At 43.8% G+C, this 21,793-nt stretch overlaps 1 protein-coding gene across 1 annotated transcript in view; it reads right to left on the reverse strand.

The window, feature by feature from the left end:
- The window catches only part of LOC6617285 (protein dachsous), a 64,938-nt gene extending 43,360 nt beyond the window's left edge, over positions 1-21,578 (reverse strand). The window contains exons 1-2 of the mRNA XM_032716908.1: positions 20,884-21,578; positions 12,759-14,752 (exon numbers count right to left, since the gene is read on the reverse strand). Coding sequence (XP_032572799.1) covers positions 12,759-14,651 — 1,893 coding nt within the window. The 5' untranslated portion in view covers positions 14,652-14,752; positions 20,884-21,578. The remainder of the gene's footprint in view (positions 1-12,758; positions 14,753-20,883) is intronic.
- Positions 21,579-21,793: the final 215 nt, after the last annotated feature.

Genomic DNA, 21,793 nt, shown 5'->3' on the forward strand with positions numbered 1-21,793 from the left:
TATGGCGACACTTACACCCCGCTTGATACCGATCATAGTGTGTCCGTAATCACGGAAATGCCACATGCCCCAATGCTCTGCGTTTGATCTCGGGCAACATTCGACATTCGTTCTGATGATGTTACTCTCTTCTGCTCTTCTGTGGCAACAATGTTGCCAAGGCGTGCGCGCAACAAATCAAACGCTGACCATGCAACGCCATCAACAGCAACAACAACAACACCAACACCATGCACCAGGCACCACAATGTACAACATTTATGAGCAGCGCCAGCTGAACTCTCCTCTTCCCAGCTCGGCCCCCTTTTCTCTTTTTCGGCCCCACCTGGGCAGGTATTTCCTTTGGCTGGTAGGCAACGGTAAGCAACACATGCGAACCGCACCACAGAACAGCTGAAGGAGGGATAGGGGGGGGGGGGGGGGGGGGGGGGGGGGGGGGGGGAGGGCAGAGCTGCAAGCAAATGCGAGAAATGCAACAAAATTAACATCATCAGACAGAAATAATCTATAATGAACATAAATCTCCTTTCAGCGTGGTGAGCCGAAAGCCGACAAGTCCGGGGAGGGTAACAGTAACAACATCATGCTGACTCCTTAGAGGAAGTACAAATTTACGTTTGGTGTTGAAATGAAATGCTAGATCCAATAACTGCAAGGGCACTGAGCGAAAAACAAACAAATGGCAAAGAAAAAACTAATGACAGGAAGTCGCTTTTCTCTAAAACCGTGGCAAAGTAACTGCAATTTTCATTAAATTAAGAGACGCGAGAAGTTAATTTGCAATGTTCTATTACTTTATTTAGCAGTAAAGAAATTATGAATACATTCTTGCAGCACACTGAGAGAATTTTGAGAGAGAATGTTGAATTTAGACCCATAATATTGATATTAAGTAAAACTTTTAATATCTCTGAGTAGAGATGAAGCTGAAGCCAGAGATCTACAACTTTTTTTGTGCCCAGAATTCTGGGCTACATTCTTAACCTTTCTCACTGCATTCTTGCAGTGCATCCCCATCCACGACTTGCTGCTCTGCTCTGTACCTGTCCCACCGTCTGCCCTCTCACTCTCGATCCTGCCCACTGTGCACGTGTGCTGCAGAATTTTCTTGGCCATCTTATGCTTCTTCTTGGCCATCTTCGGCTGCATCGTGTTGTTGCTCGCGCTTGTTCGTTGTCGTGGTTGCCGCCGAAGAAGAAGAAATATTTTAGAAATTTATGCGTTTCTGATAAATAGAGGAAATGTCTGCAAGAAAACGATGGCAACAGCAGCAGAAAAAGCTCGGACCAACTGACAGAGCAAATTATTAGAAATATGCGAGTTTAATAACCAACTCGAGCGATCTCTGCTGCTCTGCTTTTCTGTCTCCCCATCGCCTCTCTCCCTCTCCCTCTCTCTCTCCCTCTCCCTCTCCCTCTCTCTCTGTTCAAAATTTATTAAGTTGTCAACTGGCAAAAATGTGGGCAATTTCTGCGTGTCTGCTGCTTTTTAGAGAAAGAAGCTAAAGTCCGCGATTCGCAATGAAGCGCCGCTGGTGGGCCTCGTTTGTGATTACTCCACCCATTCTACGTCCGTCCTTCTCTACGCATTTCCGTCCGTCTCTTTCACACATTGAGATCCAACTATTTGGTATTCTCTTTGCGATTCGCGTTTAATGAACTTTAACAAATGTCAACAACTATGATTTGCTGTTCTTCTGCGCCTGATTTGCAATCGCCTCCAGTGGGGATTAGTCTCAGGCTTAATTTACATATTTAATTTGCTTTATTTCTGCGTCTGTATCAGCCAAAAACAGCTGTGGCTTCGAAACTATATTTCCGTTTTCCATATTGGCTGAACTCTTGAGGTGCCTTTAATCACCTTCGGAATGGCGACTTTGGGGTATGGTAAGTAAATTAGCCAAGATATCAGTCCCTAGAAGGGCCACCCGCTTGAGGCTAGAGTTGATTCAATATTTGTGCTCTTTAGGGAGCTCAATTTCAAGCTCGGTGGCTAGACGAGAGCTCCGCAAATAAAACGGCGTGTCAGGCAACTCGTTGCTCAAAGCAAAACGAAGGACTTGCCCGGACAACGAACTCGAATGCATTTGAGAATGAAATGTTTGCTAATTCGCTTGATTTGCGGTGACGCACTGGAAAAAATAGTGTGTATGAATAATGGCTTAATGATGTCTTTAGTTCTTATGTATGAACTCTACTTAATTAGAGTACGTATTTTAGGAATTGTGGTTGCATTGTTTTCTCTATCCGAGCGGCTGTTTAACCTTCAGCAGTTTGGTTTTTGAGGTAAGCCGCTAAGGGAAAAGTCCACAAAAAAGTTCAAACAGCAAGAAAAAATCGAAAAGCAACAATACTTGCGGCCGAATGCTCCAGAGAGTTTCCACTTTCGGTTTCAGACTCAGACCTCGTTGCAATGTCCTAAAAATAGCCGGAAAGCCGAGCCAGCCACTTAAGATCGGTGGTTCTGCGGTTGTATCATCAGGAGCACCACCTTGACTCCTCTGATTGCGATTCCCCATTCCCCAACCAGAGCTCATCCCCAGCGACATCGATTGCATTGAGTTTTTTTTTTTTGGTTTTTTGTACGAGTATTGTACGCAGCGGCTTTCAGAGCGAAGCTTTTTAATTGTCGACAATGTTTGTGGCAAGTTTTTAATGAAATTCGTTTGTCCGGTTGCTGGTGCCTTTTTATGTCTGCGGCTTGGTTCTGTGACATTGCAGCGTGTCCTCCAAATAATTCATTAACACTCTGTCTTGTTAAGTTTAATTTGGGATCCCATGCCACACCACCTCCTGCTCCCCTCCTCCTCCTCCTCCTTCTCCCCGGTTGTGTTCTGTATTATTTTATTGTTGTATGGAAGTGAAATGAAAGTGTGGCCTTTTGTTGGCAGCTCTTTAAAGGAAGAAAATCTCTTAATCCGCCAATCCCAAGTGTATAAAATTTCAAACATGCCAGCAACGATACACTTTCCTGTCCATCAACCGCCGTGCCTCTCTTCTGCCCGTCCTGGCTTTCTTCTGCTCTCCAGAAGAAAGAATCGGAAAGAGCAGCCGAGGGAGAAGAGAGAACAACTCGCCAGAGGTAATTTGAGATTTTCGTTCCCTTTTTGCTGGTTAATGAGACGAATGCACAGAAATTTATGATCCGGTAAGCAGGCGCAGTTTTGTTCAGCATTCAAATCTGGGCATCCGCATGCCGCGCCCCGCCCCTCCTCCACCGCTCGCCCAAGACGCCCAAAAGATACAGTTAGAGCGGCCCACTTGATTGATTGATGGCAATTGACGGCGCTGTCCAGCGCAGAGTGATCACAATTCGACTAACGAGAGTCCCACTGGGGGCAAACGTCATAAATCCACTAATAAACAGTAACCACAGTAACCCGGCCAGTATGGCCAGTGTGGCCAGTATGGCAACAACCACAGCAAATAAATTTGTCTGCCGAAATGAAGCCACAAAAAAGGAATTGCAGCCGTAAAGGGGAATCCAATGCGGAGACGAAAGCTCCAGCAAATGTGCATAAATAAGAGTTTAAATAAGAGAACTCCGGACGCTTCGACACCCCGAACATTGTGCACAACAGTTACTTTTCGAATTCATCCACACCGTGGATCAAAACAGAGATGCAGAGAGAGAAAAGCCGTGCATATATCTCGGAAAAATATAAATGTGCGGTTTACAAGAGAGTACCAGGCAAAGACTTTATGGAAACTTCTCCTGGTGTACGACTGCGCGTTCAATTTGCCAAGTCGAAAAGAATTTAACGCTCGACACGAGACTTTTGCAACTTCATGCCACATAAACTATAAGAAAACAGGCTCAGAGATCCCGGGCTGCAACCTTTTCTTCGACTCTGGAGAATTCTCTCTTTTGCCTCGGCTGGCCAAATTAAAATGTTCTTTCAACTACGAACTTTCGACAATAAATTGAATTGAACAACAAAAGGCGCGGTCTGGGCGTGAGGGGGCTCTTGCCCGCGGGGATCCGAGAGTTCGATGCGGTCTCCGGGTTCTCCGATTCTCCAGTTCTGCAGTTCTCTGGGCCCTGGTCAAAGACATTTGTCATGTCATTTCTGGCGGGGCAGGAAACGACACATGGAAGAGATTCGGAGAGGTGGAGAAGGAGGAGGATCCGTGCCAGAAAAGGATGAGTTTATCGATGCGACGCGCAGTACCGCAAAGAATGAATATCTAGAGGAGTTACCTTCAAGGGTGTCACAAATTCGCACTGGGAGAAAAGTGTATATGGCAGATTATCGTGGCGGAGGGAGACTGAGGAATTGGGGTCGCTATCCACGAACGCGTTATCGCTTCACAAATTAACAATCAGCAGCAATAAAAGTTGTGCGTTTGTTTATGGTGAGCCCGAAAAGGCAGGGGGATGGCCTCCAAAACCGAGATGAGGAGGCGTCCGATTCCCCAGCACAGAGTTATCCTTATCGGGGGCCATTCGCTGGCCTTAACAAATTCAATTAAGCATTTTAATATCCGAGGCTACGGAGGTGTTGCACTCCGGACACTGAAATATTAACTTGCTTTAATTTATGAATTGCCCGCCAGTGGCAGGAAGTCGATGTGGTAATTTATGGATCTTCGGGGCAAACCAAAGCACCCAGAAACGAAGTGGGTCAAAGTTGGAGAAGCCATGAGTTGTGAAGTCTGAGCCCTTCGTATTTGCCTAGTGGGTTGTAAAGGGTGTGGTCGGATATTGCAGTGAGAAAAAATGCAAACCATTATATGAGTTATTTGGTTTATGACGTGTGCATTTTTAATTAAGTTTATTCTATTTTCCGCAGTGTAGAAACGTTATTTAGCTCACTGCCCCTAGGGGAAGTTCCGTTGGACTCTGACTTTCCTCAAGGGCATTTACATTTGCAGCAGTGAGGAGGGTGGGGCTGGGTGGAGTTTTGGCCCGAGTCCCGTGCCCACAATTTCTGCAATCTCCCTTTGGTTTCCTTGCAAATTGCAACTGCAATTACACGAATTTTCGGGCTGCACAGATATTCCTGGCTCGGTTTTTTCGGTCCTTTGCTGTCGACACGTTCTGTCCGCTTTCAATCAGTAATTTCTGGCCCCCTGCCTTTGTTATGGCTCTTAATCAATAACTGTGCGGATATTGCCGCTGCCCTCCCCTTTATTCTTCGCCGGCCCTCGGGTTGTCGTGGCAGCCCATCAACATGCTACAATGTTGCAGGCTTTATTGAGGCGGCGGCACACTGAGAAATGAGCTCATGCGATGAAATACCCCAGTTGATTATGATTTCTGCCTCATTCGTTGATGCCACACATTCAAGTCGGATTTAAAAAATACACTTGAAAGGGGCTGACAATACCTGGGTATGGATTTGATTTATGTTCGGTCAGCGCACATATCCCCAGTAGCCAGCCGAGATAAACACTTCCTATGAGCGCCTAAATCACCTAATCGCCGTAATTTTTTAGCAGTCGCTGCGTTTTTTGTTGTCGTTTTTGGTCTTTGCATAAGTCGCCTAATAATCGGGCATAATTCATTATTTATGTGTGGCTCTGGCCCAAACATAGATATCTTGATAGATCTTTAGATCTTTGGCCACCACCGACAACACAAAGTGCCAACAACAGCGGCGATAGACACAAAAGACAGACAAGCCAATGACTGTTTAAAAATTCAACGAAAAATTATCGTTTATATTTCGTCTTTTGCCGGCGCTTGTTGTTGCTCACAGTCCGCTTTTCACATATCATGTTGGCATTAACTTCCCTTTACGCACACGTCGATTGGGCCGAGTTATAAAAATGATTGACAATTTAATTTGCAAGCCAAAAACTCTTGTGGGGATTTATAAAATACTCGGCTTTGTATGGGCCGTGTTCTACACACAAAAATATGCAAATCCGTTTGGTCATAATCATCATCATCATCGCCAGCTTTCAGTAACAATGGGCCAGATTCGATGTTATGAATGTTAGGCAACCCACACGAGGAATTCTTTTTCGTCCGAAAGCTGGTCAAGTCTTCTTAGTTTTTTCTTGCACTTGACAAAATAGTTATGGGAAGAGTTGTTACGAACAGAATCTATTGAGAATACATTTCAATTGCACTCAAAACATTATTACATTTTGCTATAGCACGAAACCGAATACAAGTTCATGCGAAAATTTCTTGACCACATTTTAATGAATTCTTATTGAAGTGCACAGGATGGAATGAAAAACAGATTCGGAAATCTGTAAAGTTGGAAGCACAGCTCTCCGCCGGTGACGACAAATGAGACGGGAGACAAAAGACGGAAGACAGAAGACAGTAGACAGCAGATAGGAGAATGCAGCCTGCAGGCTGCAGGCTAAAGACTCCAGGCTACGGAGAATGACAGAAGGGAGCCCGAAGACTGGTCGAGATGCACGTATGCAGATTGCCGGCCATTCCAAACCTCGGCGAAAAAAGGTGGAAAAGGAGAAACGGGACGAAAAGGCAAATCCCCAGCTGGGTTTTTGGGTTCAAGCTGGGTCGGGATTTGGGATTGGAAAAAGCTTCGCTCTGTGTCTCCGGCTCGCGCCGAGCTCCCCTTTTTTATTTGTCTCTGAAATCTTGTTTGCTTAAAAGTAAAAATAATTAACTAATTAAAATTGTGAACCCGCTTGTTGCGGCTCTCGTCGCAGGACTTGGATACATTAGGGCCAAATAAGCTTCCAGCCTTTGGCTGTTGATTTTTCTTTGCTGATTTTTTGTTTGTCTTTTTTTTTTGGTTTTTTGTGTGGCTCTGGTAAATACTTTTACAGGCAACGACGATATGCAAAAGCTATCAACAGAGCATCTCTGGCCGGGACTTTCCAGCTCTGCAGAGCTGGGTTTGCTTTGGCTGGGCTTGGGTTTGGGTTTGGACAGTTGGGCTCTTGGGCCTTGTAAGCTGTTGATATGCTCATTTAGAATCGCACGTTTTTTCCCCAGAAGTTGTTAAAAGTCTTGGCTTTTGGAGGGGGCGGAGCGATTGCATTGATTGCCATTCGCATGCAGATGAGCAAAGCAGAAGAACCCGAGAGCGAAGACAGTCACAAAGTCTGACCTCAGAGTTTGGCAGCTCATCTTAGCCGCTTTGACTTTGACTACCACTTTGGCCCATCAATCAACACACTTTCAGTTTTCTTCTGTGCCTTAGTCTGTCCATAAAGTGGTAGTGAACCTCATCTGGCGGCGTATTGATTTTGGCCGACAAGTCTGGCTTAATGGACAGCGAGACGAGCTAATTGTTGAAACACCGGACTAGCACATACATTCCACAAAATCAAAGAAGCTGTTTTGGAGGAACGGATCTATGATGTGAGAATAAGTATTAGAGCATCGTTGCATTGCTGGCTGATAAAATAAGAGTAGTAGTAGTAGTAGTCACTGTGAATAAAAAAATTAAAGTCGCACCTTCTTTGGATATTTATTTAAACAAGTTGATTTGCTTATGAAGGTAAGATCCAGTATGCTCATAGAAACCTATTTTTATATACCCAGTAATATTTATTCGCTAAAAACGGCTGCTGGAAATTATTCACTTTGGAACTGGCCCGCAAATCGCGCATCTCCTTTATTCCCGGCTGTCTCCGTGACTTGGAGGAGCAGTCTTTCCTCCACTTCTCCAGTCTCCGTTGTGCACTCCTTTCTCCGCTCCTCCCGCGGAAGACTCGGCTCAAAGCTTTGAGTTCTTGGCGGCTATGCAAATGCAGTAGCCAATGCCCTCGGGTTGTTGTGATGTGTGCGCGCGCGTTGAGCATTTCAGATCCCAGCGTCTCCATCTCAGTGCTCCACACGCCCCCTTTCGCTCCGCAGCTCTCTCTTTCTCTTTCGCGCGACTGTGTGTGCGCGCTTTAATTGCACGTTTAAAAGCAGCCACAGAAGCGGTATTTACTAAATATGGCCACAAAGTCAGCCACAGGAGCAACGACTCACTGACAGAAATCAGGGGTCCAAGGCAAGATATTCTTGGTTGAACGATAAAGAGTTGGCAAAATCTTAATATAAAAATACTTTCTAAAGATTTACGCAGTATAAAAAACTATTACATAAATGTGTATGAAATATAAGCCTTGTTAAAGACCATATTATACACTTGTTTCAGTGCTGCGTGGCATCCACAGTATTGCACGCGTGTCTGGCTGCCTGTTGTCGCGTTTGGCCCGCAAATTGATGCACATTTGATGCGTCGACGTGAAATCTCTTAGTCCTTCTCCCCTTAGCTCAAATATGCAAAATGAAAGCTCATTCTCTGCGGAACGCCTTTATATCCATTTGCTCACCCCTTCCGCACCCCTTGGCTCCTTCATGTGAGCCTATCAGTTAAGGTTTATTGATGTTTTGATAGTGATCAGAGCTCTGGGCTATTTTCGCCGTGTTCTTGGTCCGGCTCAATGGCTCATCGGTTGCCCGGATGCTCACTGGCTTCCTTATGGTGTTTGTTATGGGCCAGGAAAGGCGATTATCTCCCGATGCTTAACTTGGCCCGCGAAATTGTGTCAAAAATTATGTTGTCGTGTGGCGGCAAACGGCCATTCAAGGCTCTTATCGCGGTCTCCCCTCGCAACTTAATTAAAATATTAAGTCAGAGCAAGAAGGAGACGGAGAGTGGGTTCTTGGCCATGTGGCTCGATTATACTATGGAGACACACCAAGACAAAAAAAATGAAATCGTAATTTATAAAAAAAACCGGCTACGCCATGATTTTCCAACCATTTTGTCTTGGCCCAGCGATAAAGAGGGAGAGAGAGAAAGAGAGATCTTGGACAAAACTATGTATTTCGCTTCAATCCGCTGAATTTCTGAATGGCAACGACTTCAGATACATTCGCCGTGCGGCGAATTCGTGGTGAGTTTCTCCAGTTCTCACCGGTTTTCTCTCTCGGTCTCTCTGGGCTGGCATTTATGGAATGTGAGCGCTCAAAAATGCGTTAAAGGTGTTTATAAAATTAAAATTGTGCAAAACAAGTCGCGTAAACGCAGAGAAAGAGAGGGAGAGAGAGAAGAAATGCTCTCAGGAAGGAAAAGAGAAGCCCACTCTCTTTCTCTCCGAGATAGGTGCAGATATATAGCCACATAAAAGGGCATCACATCGTTGCTTAGAAAAAAGTGAATTGAGCCAAGAGACAAAGAAAATTGGTGCACGCTGAGCGCCGCATACGCAATCAAAGATAGGCGGAAAAAGGGGGGCGGTGGGCTCCCAAGGGGGCGGGGGACAGAGACGCACAGGGGGAACATGCCACTTGCACCCTCCGCCAACTGAAAACCAGTTCAGTGTGTGTGCGTTTGTGCGAGTGGTTGTGCATTAGAGGAGCGACCACATAACTTGGCCAAATGGGCAGATCGTGTTCCCTTTAGCTACCCGACCCTCCTTTTTCCTCTTCATACGGCCCCCCTGCACCAACCAACACCGCCAGCCCTGCGTTGTAATTGTGGGAGCCACCCGAAAATGAGATTTACGTAGATTAGCCAAACAATGCGAAATTACAACATCCAAGCACACGCAAAAAAAAAATGTGCACTTTTCCTGGCCACTCAAAATAGTTACGGATTTTTGTTGGAAATATCCACCTAAGCACAAAAATGCCAGCTAAGATGTCTCATATATGTACACTTCTAGTTAGGCCCATCTAATCCAAAAAATGTAATAGAAGTGCTTGCAGATATTTTTCTCTCTGCCGCAGCAATAACATCTAATTTCGATGTTCGAGCAACTTGTACTCCGAACTTATTTCGAACATCTTGACAGACCCAATCCGTTGGTGGGTGGAGAAATGGGGATAGGGGAATGGGGCTGGTAGAATAGCTTAGGAATCTGCGAGTGCTGTTCCCACATTCCCTCACTCTCCCTTTTCTCTCTTTCTCCCCAATGTAATTGACTGTAATTTAGTGTGTAACTGCAACGGCAACAACAAATCTAAGATGACAACAACCACACGACGAGCGAATTATGCTGTCTTTTTCCACTTCTTTTCACTGCCGAAAGGAAACTCCAAATTGGGCGGAGGAGTTGAGCGTAGAGAGAGGGACAGGCGGCCAGTTTGTATTATTTAGTTTTTTCTTGTAATTTGCATAATGAGATTTTAATTTTTACGCTCGCATAATAATCTTAGATAGCGCGAAGGAGCGAGCGGGATGGGCTGATGAGTAATCCCCTATTGCCACTCCCACTTCAACGCAAGTTCGTTGCCTAAGTCTTTTGTTTCGTGGCCCAAATTAAAGTGTAATTTGGTTAGCCATTAGTTGGTCAGACGCGCTAGAGACGGAGTTGGAGCCGGAATGGCGGCATTTGATCGCCTCTAATTAAATAGCATTTCCGCTTCTTCGGCTAGAAAATGATACAGCGGCAAAAGGCACAACAGTTGCTTGGAATGGCCGAGATGCCTGGCTAAGAGTGAAGAAAAGGAGAGACGCAAGAAGAGCCAAATATTGTAAGGAATTTACAGGTAATAAACAGAATAGTTGAGTTTTAAGTTAACACACACATGATTCCAACAGATTTTCTCTCAAATATCTTAGAATCCAATGCAGTCTTTTGGCCAAAAATAATGATGAGCGGCTTGCAAAGTATTTCGGATTCTCACTAAAAGCGATTGGCAGTTATGCCAAACAGTGCTCTCAATAAGCCTTTTGAGATTCAGAGATTTTGTGCAACTATTTCTGGCTTTTGCTTTTAGAATTATTGTTTTTTTTTTTTTGTTAAAAGCAACTTCCCTGACTTAAATTCGCGTCTTATTCTTTCAACGATTTTTTTAGGGTCTTCTTTAATTTGCTATAGTTGCGAGCCATACAAAAAGTTAGCTTTATGGCTGGTCCTTTGGCCAATGCTTCTTGTTTCACTTTTTGTTTCATATCGTTTTTTTTTTTTATATAAGAAATGCCGATTTCGCATTTTTTTATGTTTTGGGTTGGGTTTTTGGATCTTTTATTGTCTTCACGACCGCATATTGGCTTCAATATGTGCCCGAATAACAAGAAGATCCAGAACAGGGGATTGAGGGCTCGAATTTAGTTTTTAGGGCCTTGACTTCGGACTTCAGACTTCAGACTCATTTTATGATTATTGAGCTCCCAAATCGCACCAGATACTGAAAGATCCCTTAGTATGGATGGTTATCCATCTCTTTCTCAATTCTTTAGATTGCCGAGTTCAGACCTCATCATTTCAGTTTCGGTTTCTGTTATTTTATTTTTGCGTGAGCCAATTATGCGTTTTGTGTTTTGTTCGTTTGTGGTTAATTTTCGGGGAGCAGGGTATCACCAGCATTAAATCTACTTTTCCTTCATTGTAATTAAGGAAACGTGACTTTTTGTCAGATTTCATCAAATCTCTTCGTTGTCAAAAAATTGGCGTTGTTATTCCAATTTATTGTTGTTTCGTTTCTTCGTCGCGGTGTCCGTTAATTTGGTCTCCCTCACGTTGTTGTACTTTTGATGAGATTTGATTCCATTTGATTTGCGGAAATCATCTAACGAAGGCGAAAAGGGATCATGGTAGTTAAAATAATATTACCCATTAACTTGAGGGCCCTTAAGATCTGCCAATAAGTTTGTATTATACCCATTAACCAAACATTGTGAATTACAAAGTGAACAGTAACTAATTCACTAGTTTTCACATATGTGCGAAATGAAGTCTAACGTAAAATTAATATAGGATGGGCTTGTAGTTTATTAAATTCCTAGACAAGTCTATGGCATTCTTAACTTAACTTTTTTTTGTAAACACTACGCTGATTTGAAAATCGTGTTGTTGTTAAATTGCTGAGAAGTTTGGAATCGCGGCTACATTTTCAGTCAGTCGGTCCTGTGTTTTTTTCCTCCACCTCGTTGTCGTTTTTTTTTTTTTCGTCGTTTACTGCGAGACAAGAGAGGTCACATTTGATAGTCTGAACAAAAATCTTGTCGACGTCTCGAGACGCTCTTGTGCATATATGTACGTTTACCTATGTGTTCAGAGAAGAATGGGTGATCGCCGCCGAAGAGGAAAGACCGAACAAAATGCCTTCGTTAGACACTGGAAAACGGTTTTGGGCCTTGGTCTCTCTGCTGATGCCTTTTTCAAACTTTTTCCCCAGAGATAAATGTTATAAAAATGTAATTACCCGATGATGAATGGATTAACTACAAAAGAGTGAGGATCCCGCATTGCCCAGGGTGCAGATGAGGAGCAATAGTTGGAGGGGATTTGTTGGGTGGTGTTTTTTTCGGAGGGGCTTACGAACGGGAACTGCGTGGAATTTGAGCTCAGAGATGTTAACAAGAAGCTAGCAATACTTTCAGATTAGACATCGATTTGGTGTATACTCTTTTTTATAAATAAATTTTTAATATTTTCGGATTTGTATTAATCGAACTTATTTGATGGCTTATACCTCTTTAACTTAAGTCACAAACTTTTCATTATATTACCAACCACGTCATTATTTCGAAATACCTTTCTAACCTAACTGCATTTCGTGTCATGCACCGCTTTTATCTAACTCCCCCCTCACGATTCCCTACGGACGTCGAAGTCGATGTTTGAGGCCTGATGTCGGATTTCTGATGTCCAATGTGATGTCTGATGTCCGACTGACTGATCTGACTGGGAGCGGGTAATTGATGCATAAGATTAGTTTTGGGGCACAAGTACGTGGAAAATCCATAAGCGACGCTCGTTGTGTGGATTCGAGGCAGTTGGCGAGACAAACGTTTTAATGACCCACCGGAAAGTGGGTCACCATAGGAAGATCGGAAAAACGGGAGTTGGAAGTGAAATAGTACTGAACTAATGACTCACCTTGAGTATGCACCTGCCCACGGGTTCGTTTTCAGCGACGGATACGTTGTAGAAGCTCTGGTCGAAGATCGGTTCGTTGTCGTTGACGTCGTGAATGGTCACAAGGACCGTGGCTGTGGAGGAAAGCGGGGGAACTCCTCCGTCCCTAACGACAACCGTAAGCTGCGGCACGGGCTCCGTTTCGCAATCAATATGCGATCGGGTGGTGATCAGTCCCGTTTGTGGGTCAATCTGAAACCACTGAGCATGGGTTTCGGGCGTTTCGGCCAGCGAGTAAGTCAAAGCCGAGTTTAGGCCCTCATCGCGATCGTGGGCTAGAACTTGAAGAACCGATGTACCCGGATCGGCCACCTCCATCACGTTGGCGTGGTAGAGATCCTGCTCGAACTCCGGTGGATTGTCATTGACATCGGTAATCCTCAGGAAGATCGATTTGGAGGCGTGCAGGGGCGGTGTTCCCTTATCGGTGGCTACAACACTCAGGGTATAATTGGAAACTATCTCCCTGTCCAGCGGCAGGTGAACTATTACCAAATAAATACTGTTATCCCTAGTGGTCAAAGCGAAGTGACCATCTCCTCCGTTGAGCGTCACATTCACATTGGCATACTCAGTTTTCGAATCGGGGTCATGCACCGAAATTCTAGCCACGAATTCGCCCGGTTGGGCCGACTCCGATATTTTTGGGGAGGCATCATCACTGAGGAAGATCACATTTATAGTCGGTTGGTTGTCATTTACATCTGTGACTCTGATGGAAACAAAGGCGGTTGTCTCCAGCGGCTGTTCACCATGATCCTTGGCCACCACCACAAGTTCATGCAGCTCCTTAGTCTCGAAATCCAGTGCTTTATTGATGTAAATCGCTCCTGTTCTGGGATCTATGCGAAACATTTGCTCCTTGTCGCTCTGTCTTCTGTTGATGGCGTATTCCACCAAACCATTCTCATCGGCATCCGTGTCTGATGCATACACCTGCAGGACACTGGTGCCCACAGTGGCATTCTCTGGCACCGTTGCAAAGTACCTGCTCTGATTGAAGATCGGTTGATTATCATTTACATCCTGAATGGTAATATTAACAGTCATAAATCCACGCAACGGGGGAGTTCCTCCATCTAAAGCTTCAATTAAAAGACTATAGCCTGGCGTGGTCTCTCTATCTAAAAAACCACTGATCTGCAGATCCAAGTACAGAACACCGTCCCTTTCTCTGTGGGACGACAATCTAAAGGCGTCATTTACGTTTCCCGACACGATGTTATATCTCTGGGTGTTGTAGGGTTCCAGATCCAGATCCCTTGCCGGAAGAAGAGTTCTCTTTACCTCCCTTGGGGTATTTTCTGGGAACTCTATGTGCATCGAGGTTTGTGGAAACGTGGGGGCATTGTCGTTCTCATCTTTAACTGTGACCAGCACTCGAATATTACGACCACTCAGGGGAATAGCCACTAGACTGTAAGAAGCTCGAGTTTCCCTGTCCAGTTTGACCTTTGTGCGGATCTCTCCCGTGGCCCGATCTATAGCGAGATCTGTTTCTACTCCTGCCTCCGCCACAATAATGTATGGCGGACCACTATCGATTCCGCCGAAGTCTCCTATATAACCGATTTGATAGTCCACGGCAACGCCTTCGAAGACTTCCAACTTTCGCTCCCTCTCCTGATCGTGAGAGGCAGCCTGCGGAGATCCCAGGAGAACGATTGCCACTAGAATTAGTAAGCTACTCCGCAGCATGTGCGAGGGATGCAGGGCAGGTGGCGAATATAGCGAGTTGATGTTGGATCGTCTCCGGCATCGATGGAATATTGCAAAGTCCTTCGACTCGTGGTTCGCAGTGAATGTTACCCTCGTCATCGTTTCGATGGCTACCGAATCCAACGTGGCTTTCATGGTTAATGGATCCACTCTGGGTGGATGTCGAGAAGAAAGCTATGAGGAGCTACGAGCGTCCTTCACTGATGTTGCCTCCTTCCAGCAGGGCCATGGCAATTCTAAAAAGAAAAGATAACAATAAGTAAAGCATATATAAACTGCATCATCATGGAAATCAAATCTTATTGAAGTGATTACAATATCTTTAATATATTTATTTTCTTTCTCAATGCTAAATGATGTGGATATATGAATCCCTATGTTCTAACCCCAGTCTAAATTATCGAAATGCTTTTAGCAGTGTAATAGTGAAAAATGAACTGACCATAATCACTGCCCACACTTCAAGCTTTAGGCCTGTACAAAAAGCCAACTCTGAGAACCCCCAAGAGAAGAACCTATAGTTGCAGCTAATAGACTGATAACTGCCCCAATGACCGCTACGATGGTGAGGATGGAGATGGAAGTGGAGGCTTACGCATGGTGGAGGCATTTCCATTTGGCCATTTGGGGGAATTTGAAATGCTAATAGACGACCAAGAGAGATCAGGAATGAAGACAAAAGACCAGAGAAGCGGACGACGATGTCGATTCTACCTGCGTGCTGCGAAAGGTTCAAAGGCTAAAAGGGTCTTGGTTTGCTTTTCGGGCCTCTGTTATACTGGTTCTGATTTCGGGAATGGGTTTGGGCTTGGGATCTCGATGAAATATGGCTGGCACACACAAACGCACACTCACACATTCCGAGAGAAATCAAAGAATACAGTTCCGCGGCCAAGTTGCCATTGTTGGATGGCCAACTCCGGACTCAGAACTAATGCCATGTGGCTGGAATAGGAATCGAAATGCTTTGAGGTCCGAGCAATTCGTGGTGAACAATTTAGTTAACAAGGCCATGACTAACACTTTTTTGAGTGGCCAAAACAACATTTGTTTCCACTGCAATTTGGAAAGATTTTTCTCGCGCGATAAGCGAAAATAAAAAAGGTAAAGGGAGGGCGCACAGACGAATAATATAAAAAATTATGATTATTATTTTGGGAATGCCTTAGAAATTTCATTTCGTGATCAGATAGAGATCTTCCAACTCCCAACCCCGAGAACTCAGCCCAGATGATCCTGTTTGATCGTGGCCAGCAATTAAAACCGAATTAATGGGTCTTGGGAAACGAAGAGATCAAACTTGGCGTTAGAAGTCTGACGGATTCTTCCCCTTACAAGATTGACATCCAGAACAACATAATCCTCTGAAGAAAAGGAGATTTCTGCGGAGAAATTAGCCAGCCGGGGCCTATCTTTCATGTCCATCGAGAGATTCCGCTACCATTAGGGGTCTAATAACTTTATAATGATCATGTCCCTTCCTTCCATGACATGAGGCGTAATTTAATAAACAGCAACGGTGCCTCCATCAAAAAGCCGAGGAGTACGTTAGGCCTGAACTCTGTGATACGCAAATTACCCCAGGAAAAGAGTTAGCTGCCGTTGCGGAAACGTCAGTTTGATTTGCACTTGTCATAAGTTTAGATGAACTGCTAATACCCGAACACATTAGAAAGCCCGTGGAGGGGTTCCCGATCCCGATTGCTGGCGCCCAAGCTGGACAGCTCCCGTCCAGATTCCCAGATCTGGGATCGCAGAGCAGTCCGATTTGAGTGCCAGCTGGCGGTCGGTTGCCTTGCGTGTGGTTGCACCTGAGATCTGAGATCCGTTGGAAATGACGGAGCGAACGGAGCATGAGGGCTGTGGGAATGACCAGTGGATAAAACAAAATGGATGCTTGCACAGCGAAAAATAAGTTAAAACAAAGAATCCTAGTGCCTTTAAGATGTTAGGATTTCCAGTTATATTTTAATATGTTGAACAATACCACTGCTTTCTCTTCAAAATAAGTATCCCACTGTCATTAAAGTTATGTATTCAATATTAAAAAATATTTTTTTCCGGGAGAATTTTTTTTGTTTTCTCTCTTTGTTTTTACGAGCGCACAAAAGCTCGTAAAACCGTACCAACAAAAATAGAGGAAAACTGAAAATTCCGAAACAAAAACAAAGCGGCATCAATAAAATCTAGTTAATAGCAAATAAAAGCAACAACAAGAGCCCATAACCCCGCAGAGCGGTATAAAACGTACACAATCATAAGAATAACAGCGTAAACTTTATGGTCCAACTAATTAGGCTGGCGAATGAGAAGTAGAAGATTTACAAAAGGAGAAACGGAAGGCTCACTTCCAATCCAATTTTACTCAAAAGCTACTGTTAACGCAAAAATGATTGCGTACTTCAAAAGTTGAGCAGCACACATGTATTCACTAGATATTTGTGCCAAGAAACAAAGAAGGCCAAACCCAAAAATGTATATAATTAAAGTAAGTTTAACTAAAGTTTAGCAGGGCAAAAAAAAAAAAATCAGGGACCGGAAGAAATGTTTTGCCAACGTTTAGTGGCTGACCTATTACTAAAGTAAAAGCTCTTTAGAGACTTCATTAACTTGCACATTACACATGTAGCAGAGATTTTCTACTCGAACAATTAACAGAGTCGAAGAAGAAAATCAACTTGTTTGGGCAGAGCTGTTGTTGTTGCTGCGGTTCCGCTCGTGATTTAACTGCAAATTATGCAAAATTGTTGTCTAAAACCAGAGGCTAAGTAGGTGGTAAGTAGACGCTTTAGAGCGTGTTTAATTAAATGTTGAGTAATTTATGAAAACTGGCTGAGCGGGCGAAGAGTCAGCCAGTCAGTCCGGGCTTATACGGCCAGTCTGTCAGCTAATAAGTTACTTCTAATGACTTTCTAATTGTCCGACACACACCAGACGGCCAGCTATAAACAACGAAACTATAATTGTCCGCATATTAATCGAACTCATTTAGATGCAAATCCGAAAGGTCCGACTGGTCAGATCCCAGATCTCCGAGAGACTCGAATCCAACCAAGCGTGGATCACGTCAGATATCCAGAGCTGCGAAAGCGTGAAGTAAACACGAGTGTTTTTCTGCTAGGAAAAGTGCGAAAATGCAAGTGAAACCGAGGTAATTTCGTTTTCAATTCGATGTCGGTTTCCATTTCGATTTTGTCTTGTGTTTCAATTTACTGAACTTCACTTTCTTAAGGGTCCCAAGCGGTGGAAAGCTTGGCACTCTTTAATTGCCAATTGAAAGGCTGCCAGAGTCTGGCGAGGAACGCATAATAAGCCCTAATTAGTGGCAAGTGCCAGCGAAAATGCAAGGACGTTGATGAGATGTTCTGGTTTATATCTTATCGCTACCACGACAACCGCTGCATGGGATCGCCTTCCTTAAATGTCCAATGTTTGCAAGATATTGGATAAGAAATCGCAAGCAAAAATTATAGAAATTATCATAGAAAAGATTTTTATCAATACAACTGAAAAACTCGTCGGCAGCGCATCTCCGCTACAATTATGCCACAAGATTTACTATCGAAGTGGAAGCCTGTTCCTAGCATCATCTTCTTGCTGACTCAGCTTCCAGGTTTTGTTTGGGTAGCCGAAAGCATTTAGCAATGATTGCCATGGCCAAGAGTGTGTTTGGCCATTGTTTAACGCGTTTTATGTCCGCCATTAAGGCACAAAGCCAACACACAGCACATAATGCTAATCCCCTATTCCCCGACCGAGAGAGCGGTTCATCTACCCACGTCTGCACGCGCCCCTTGTCGTAAACACCAAAATATTTCTTAATCAGCATCCGATTTCGATGGCATCAAATGTATAACGTTCCGATCCCGCTTATCTCCAAAAACTTATTCTGGTTCTATAACGAAGCCTGCTCAATAAAAATAATCAAATTAAGCAGCGAACATATTTATGGGACTGAAAACAAGCGTGAAATATATAAAACAAATTTCCAACTATCTTTGATTGACGGAAATTGTATAATATTTCTATATTAAAACTGTGAAAGTGTGTATCATTTTATTTGAATCTTATATTAACAGTCCAATCCAATTCTTCTCTCTTATCTGATTGTTTTTATTTGAAATTTTATTTTATTTTAATGATGTTTACCCACGAGATTCCAGGGCCAGCATATTTAGGCCATAAAACGGGCACGAATCTGAGATTGGCCAATGCGACATGCTCGAATTAAGATAGTTATTGGTTAGCAAATATTTATGCCCACCTGACACGAGATGAGGACGCGAGGCAAAACTACAACCTGTTCCATTATTTTCCCAGCTAGAGAAGTGTCTTCATCCAGCGACGGACGATGAACATATTCGCCGACTAATCACAGGCCTAGTCACATTCGAATGTTCGCGATGCCAACTCGCATGAGGCTCAACAAAGAAATTAGCGCGAAGCAATCCCCCTTTTCCCCCTTCGAGGAGCGGGTGTTTGCGGCAGGTGCGTGTCTTCCCATACAGAGAAATCAATTTTTACGATTTGATCTTGACCATATGCAAGAACAATTTTAAGCGTTTTTAAGTGGCATAGTGTTATAATTTAAAAGTGGGAATAATATATTAAACTATACGATGATGAGGTGCACACTGATTTTTTAACGTGTATGCCTCGTCCACGTCTAATGTAATTTTCCGGCTCATCGAGCTGAATGTGTGTGGTCCGCTTTGATGGCTTTTCCTCCGCACACTCGCGAAAATAGATTAAAGCGTAATCTTTGTTTGTACAGCGCTAAGCATTGCGGCAATTAGTGGGGAAAAGGGGGAAAGCCGGCGGACATTGGAGCAATTTAAAGCGCATTAAACTGCGTTTTGCAAGTTCGTGTACTCAGTCTTTCGTTTGAGCGCCCGCACCTTCAGACGAACACCTGCCGCCCAGAGATAAAACAAATATGAGCCTAGCGTCTATAACGGTTTGGGATAGGGTCGGAAAACATACACACACTCATACACACGCATCATGGGAAATGAAAATTATATTTCATTCTGTTCTCTCTTCGCACAACTCGACTCAACTTTGAACTCGGCAGCCTTTTGTTGGTGCGTTCGGGGTTTCAGGCCAACTTAAGGGGAAGTGTAAATTAAGGGCCATAAAATCCAGACTCTAATGTCCGACTGCTCTGGCTTTTAGCAGCATGAAAATTGAAAAGGGCCCCCAGTCGAGCGTTCTGTAATAATTTAACAACGCATAGAAATTTAATTGGAATGGCATTCAAAAATCCGAGCACGTTTCGAACTTCCGCCTCGAAAATTGTCAATTATAAAAAGAAGCCTCTTTTCGCGTCTGAGATTGAAAATGCATGAGACAAAAGAAGTGAATAACTAATATGCGTTTATATACAACTCTATTTATCCGATTGAACTCCAATTCGGTTACTTCGCTGTAGTTTTTGGAAGGGTCACAGCTGACTGCATTCTGTGTGAAGTTTTCCAGGAATCACAGTTGGGCGACACTTTGTGCACATTTCCATTCCCTTCACGTGTCGCCCCGTATCGACAGAGATTAGAGATCGATCGCCTCAATCGTCGTCGCTCGGCAACGTGTAAAACAGGTAGAATAAAATTCCCCATTCCGTGCCGATCCACCAGCCACAAAACACCATACAATACCACACCAACGCCAAGAACACCGACTCTATTTGTTTTTTCACATTTTCCTAGGGAGCGGACCAAAAAAAAAACGAGGCGAAGATGGAAAAGAGGAAAACTCGAACAGCACTTGAAGAAATGGAATACAAAGTGGAAGGCGAGGTAGAAGTAGATAGGAATAGAAGCACCCAAGAGGAGGCGGTCACATCCACAGAGAGTGTGTGTTTTCCTCTTCGGCGAATGCCTCTTTCTTTCTTTCTTTCTCGAGAACATCGCTTTCGATTACCAATTTGACTATTTCAAGTTGTTTTCGCTCCTGTTTCTCCAGACCAAGAAAAAAAAAGAAAAGAAAACGTCTAATTAGGCCTGGGCCAAGCTTGGCAGACTGTTTACTTTACTTCTAGAGCTGCTTCATCTTTTAGTTTTAATTTCTTTACCATCTTTACCATCTTTATTTGATTTATTTTTTATTTTTTTATTGTGACTAAAAACACTGTCTTTTAGGTTGTATTTTTGATCAAAAATTGTAAAAACTTAAAGGTGTCTGTGCAAAATCAGTTCGTATCGAATCAGTTTGTATCTGTCAGCAATTGATGGTGGGTTGGTCTTTATTCTGAGCTAGTTTATTCTATCTTTTGTTGTGCTTTTTCCTTCAAATTATAACTGTCTTTCCTGACATTGTCCCCCTAAAGTGTTGGTTGAATTTTGGGGTGGACTTTTCATCTTTCTCTTACATTTCGTGGCCTCTTCTTTGCTGTGGAGCTCCTTTTGGGCTTGAGCCGCTGAAATGCTGCGGCGGTTGCCAATATTTTTCACCAAAGGCGCAACAAAAACAATACGGCGAAATCCCGCTGCCACAAACACAATGTTGTTGTATCTTTAGCCACACGGCCGAAGCGAGCCAAAAAGAACTCGTTTGACTTGTTGAACAATATTTCTTTTCGCCTTTTACTCTGTGTATTTGTTGTGCTACTGCTGTGTTGTGCTTATGTATTCGCTGTTGGATTTTCTCGGCTGAATATTAATTAAAAATCACTCTTGTTGCTCTAGTGGAAACTCTGCCCGATTTGAATATATCTGTATAAATATTTTACACCGAACTTTTCTCACACGCGGCGAAAAAGCAGCGGCGACGGCGACAAAAATCGGTGACGAAAACAAAATAAAACGCGGCGAAGAATTTGGCTTTTGGCGGAGGCTTTCAGGGGCTATATGAACTTATTATTGATTCGATGAACTTCAATTTGTCTGCACTGCACTAGGAATTTTCTTGCACTTCGTTTCGTATATTCTTGAATATATATATTTTGTAATATAGCCAGATTGTTGCGAACTGAAATCCAAATTCCGACGGCGACACGAGGAGAAGGCGACTGAGAATCGAGTTTTCTCCGCTCGCTGCGATTCTCCAATGTGGCTGCGACGAAAACACACGACAGACTGAAGAAGCCTGCAGACCGGAGACTGGAGCCGGGCTCTCTCTCTTACTTCAGGATGCCCGAGCGCAGAAATCCACCTCGACTCCAACCCACCTGTGGTCAAGAGATTGCTGTAATGAAGATGGCGAGCCCCGAAGAATCGGAGTCGCTCAGTGGTGAATAGTTTCTCCCCAGAGTGGTTTGGTCGGTTTCTCCCAGAGAATCG

The sequence above is a fragment of the Drosophila sechellia genome, chromosome 2L, assembly GCF_004382195.2.
Source record: "Drosophila sechellia strain sech25 chromosome 2L, ASM438219v1, whole genome shotgun sequence".
Classification (NCBI taxonomy): Eukaryota; Metazoa; Arthropoda; class Insecta; order Diptera; family Drosophilidae; genus Drosophila; species Drosophila sechellia.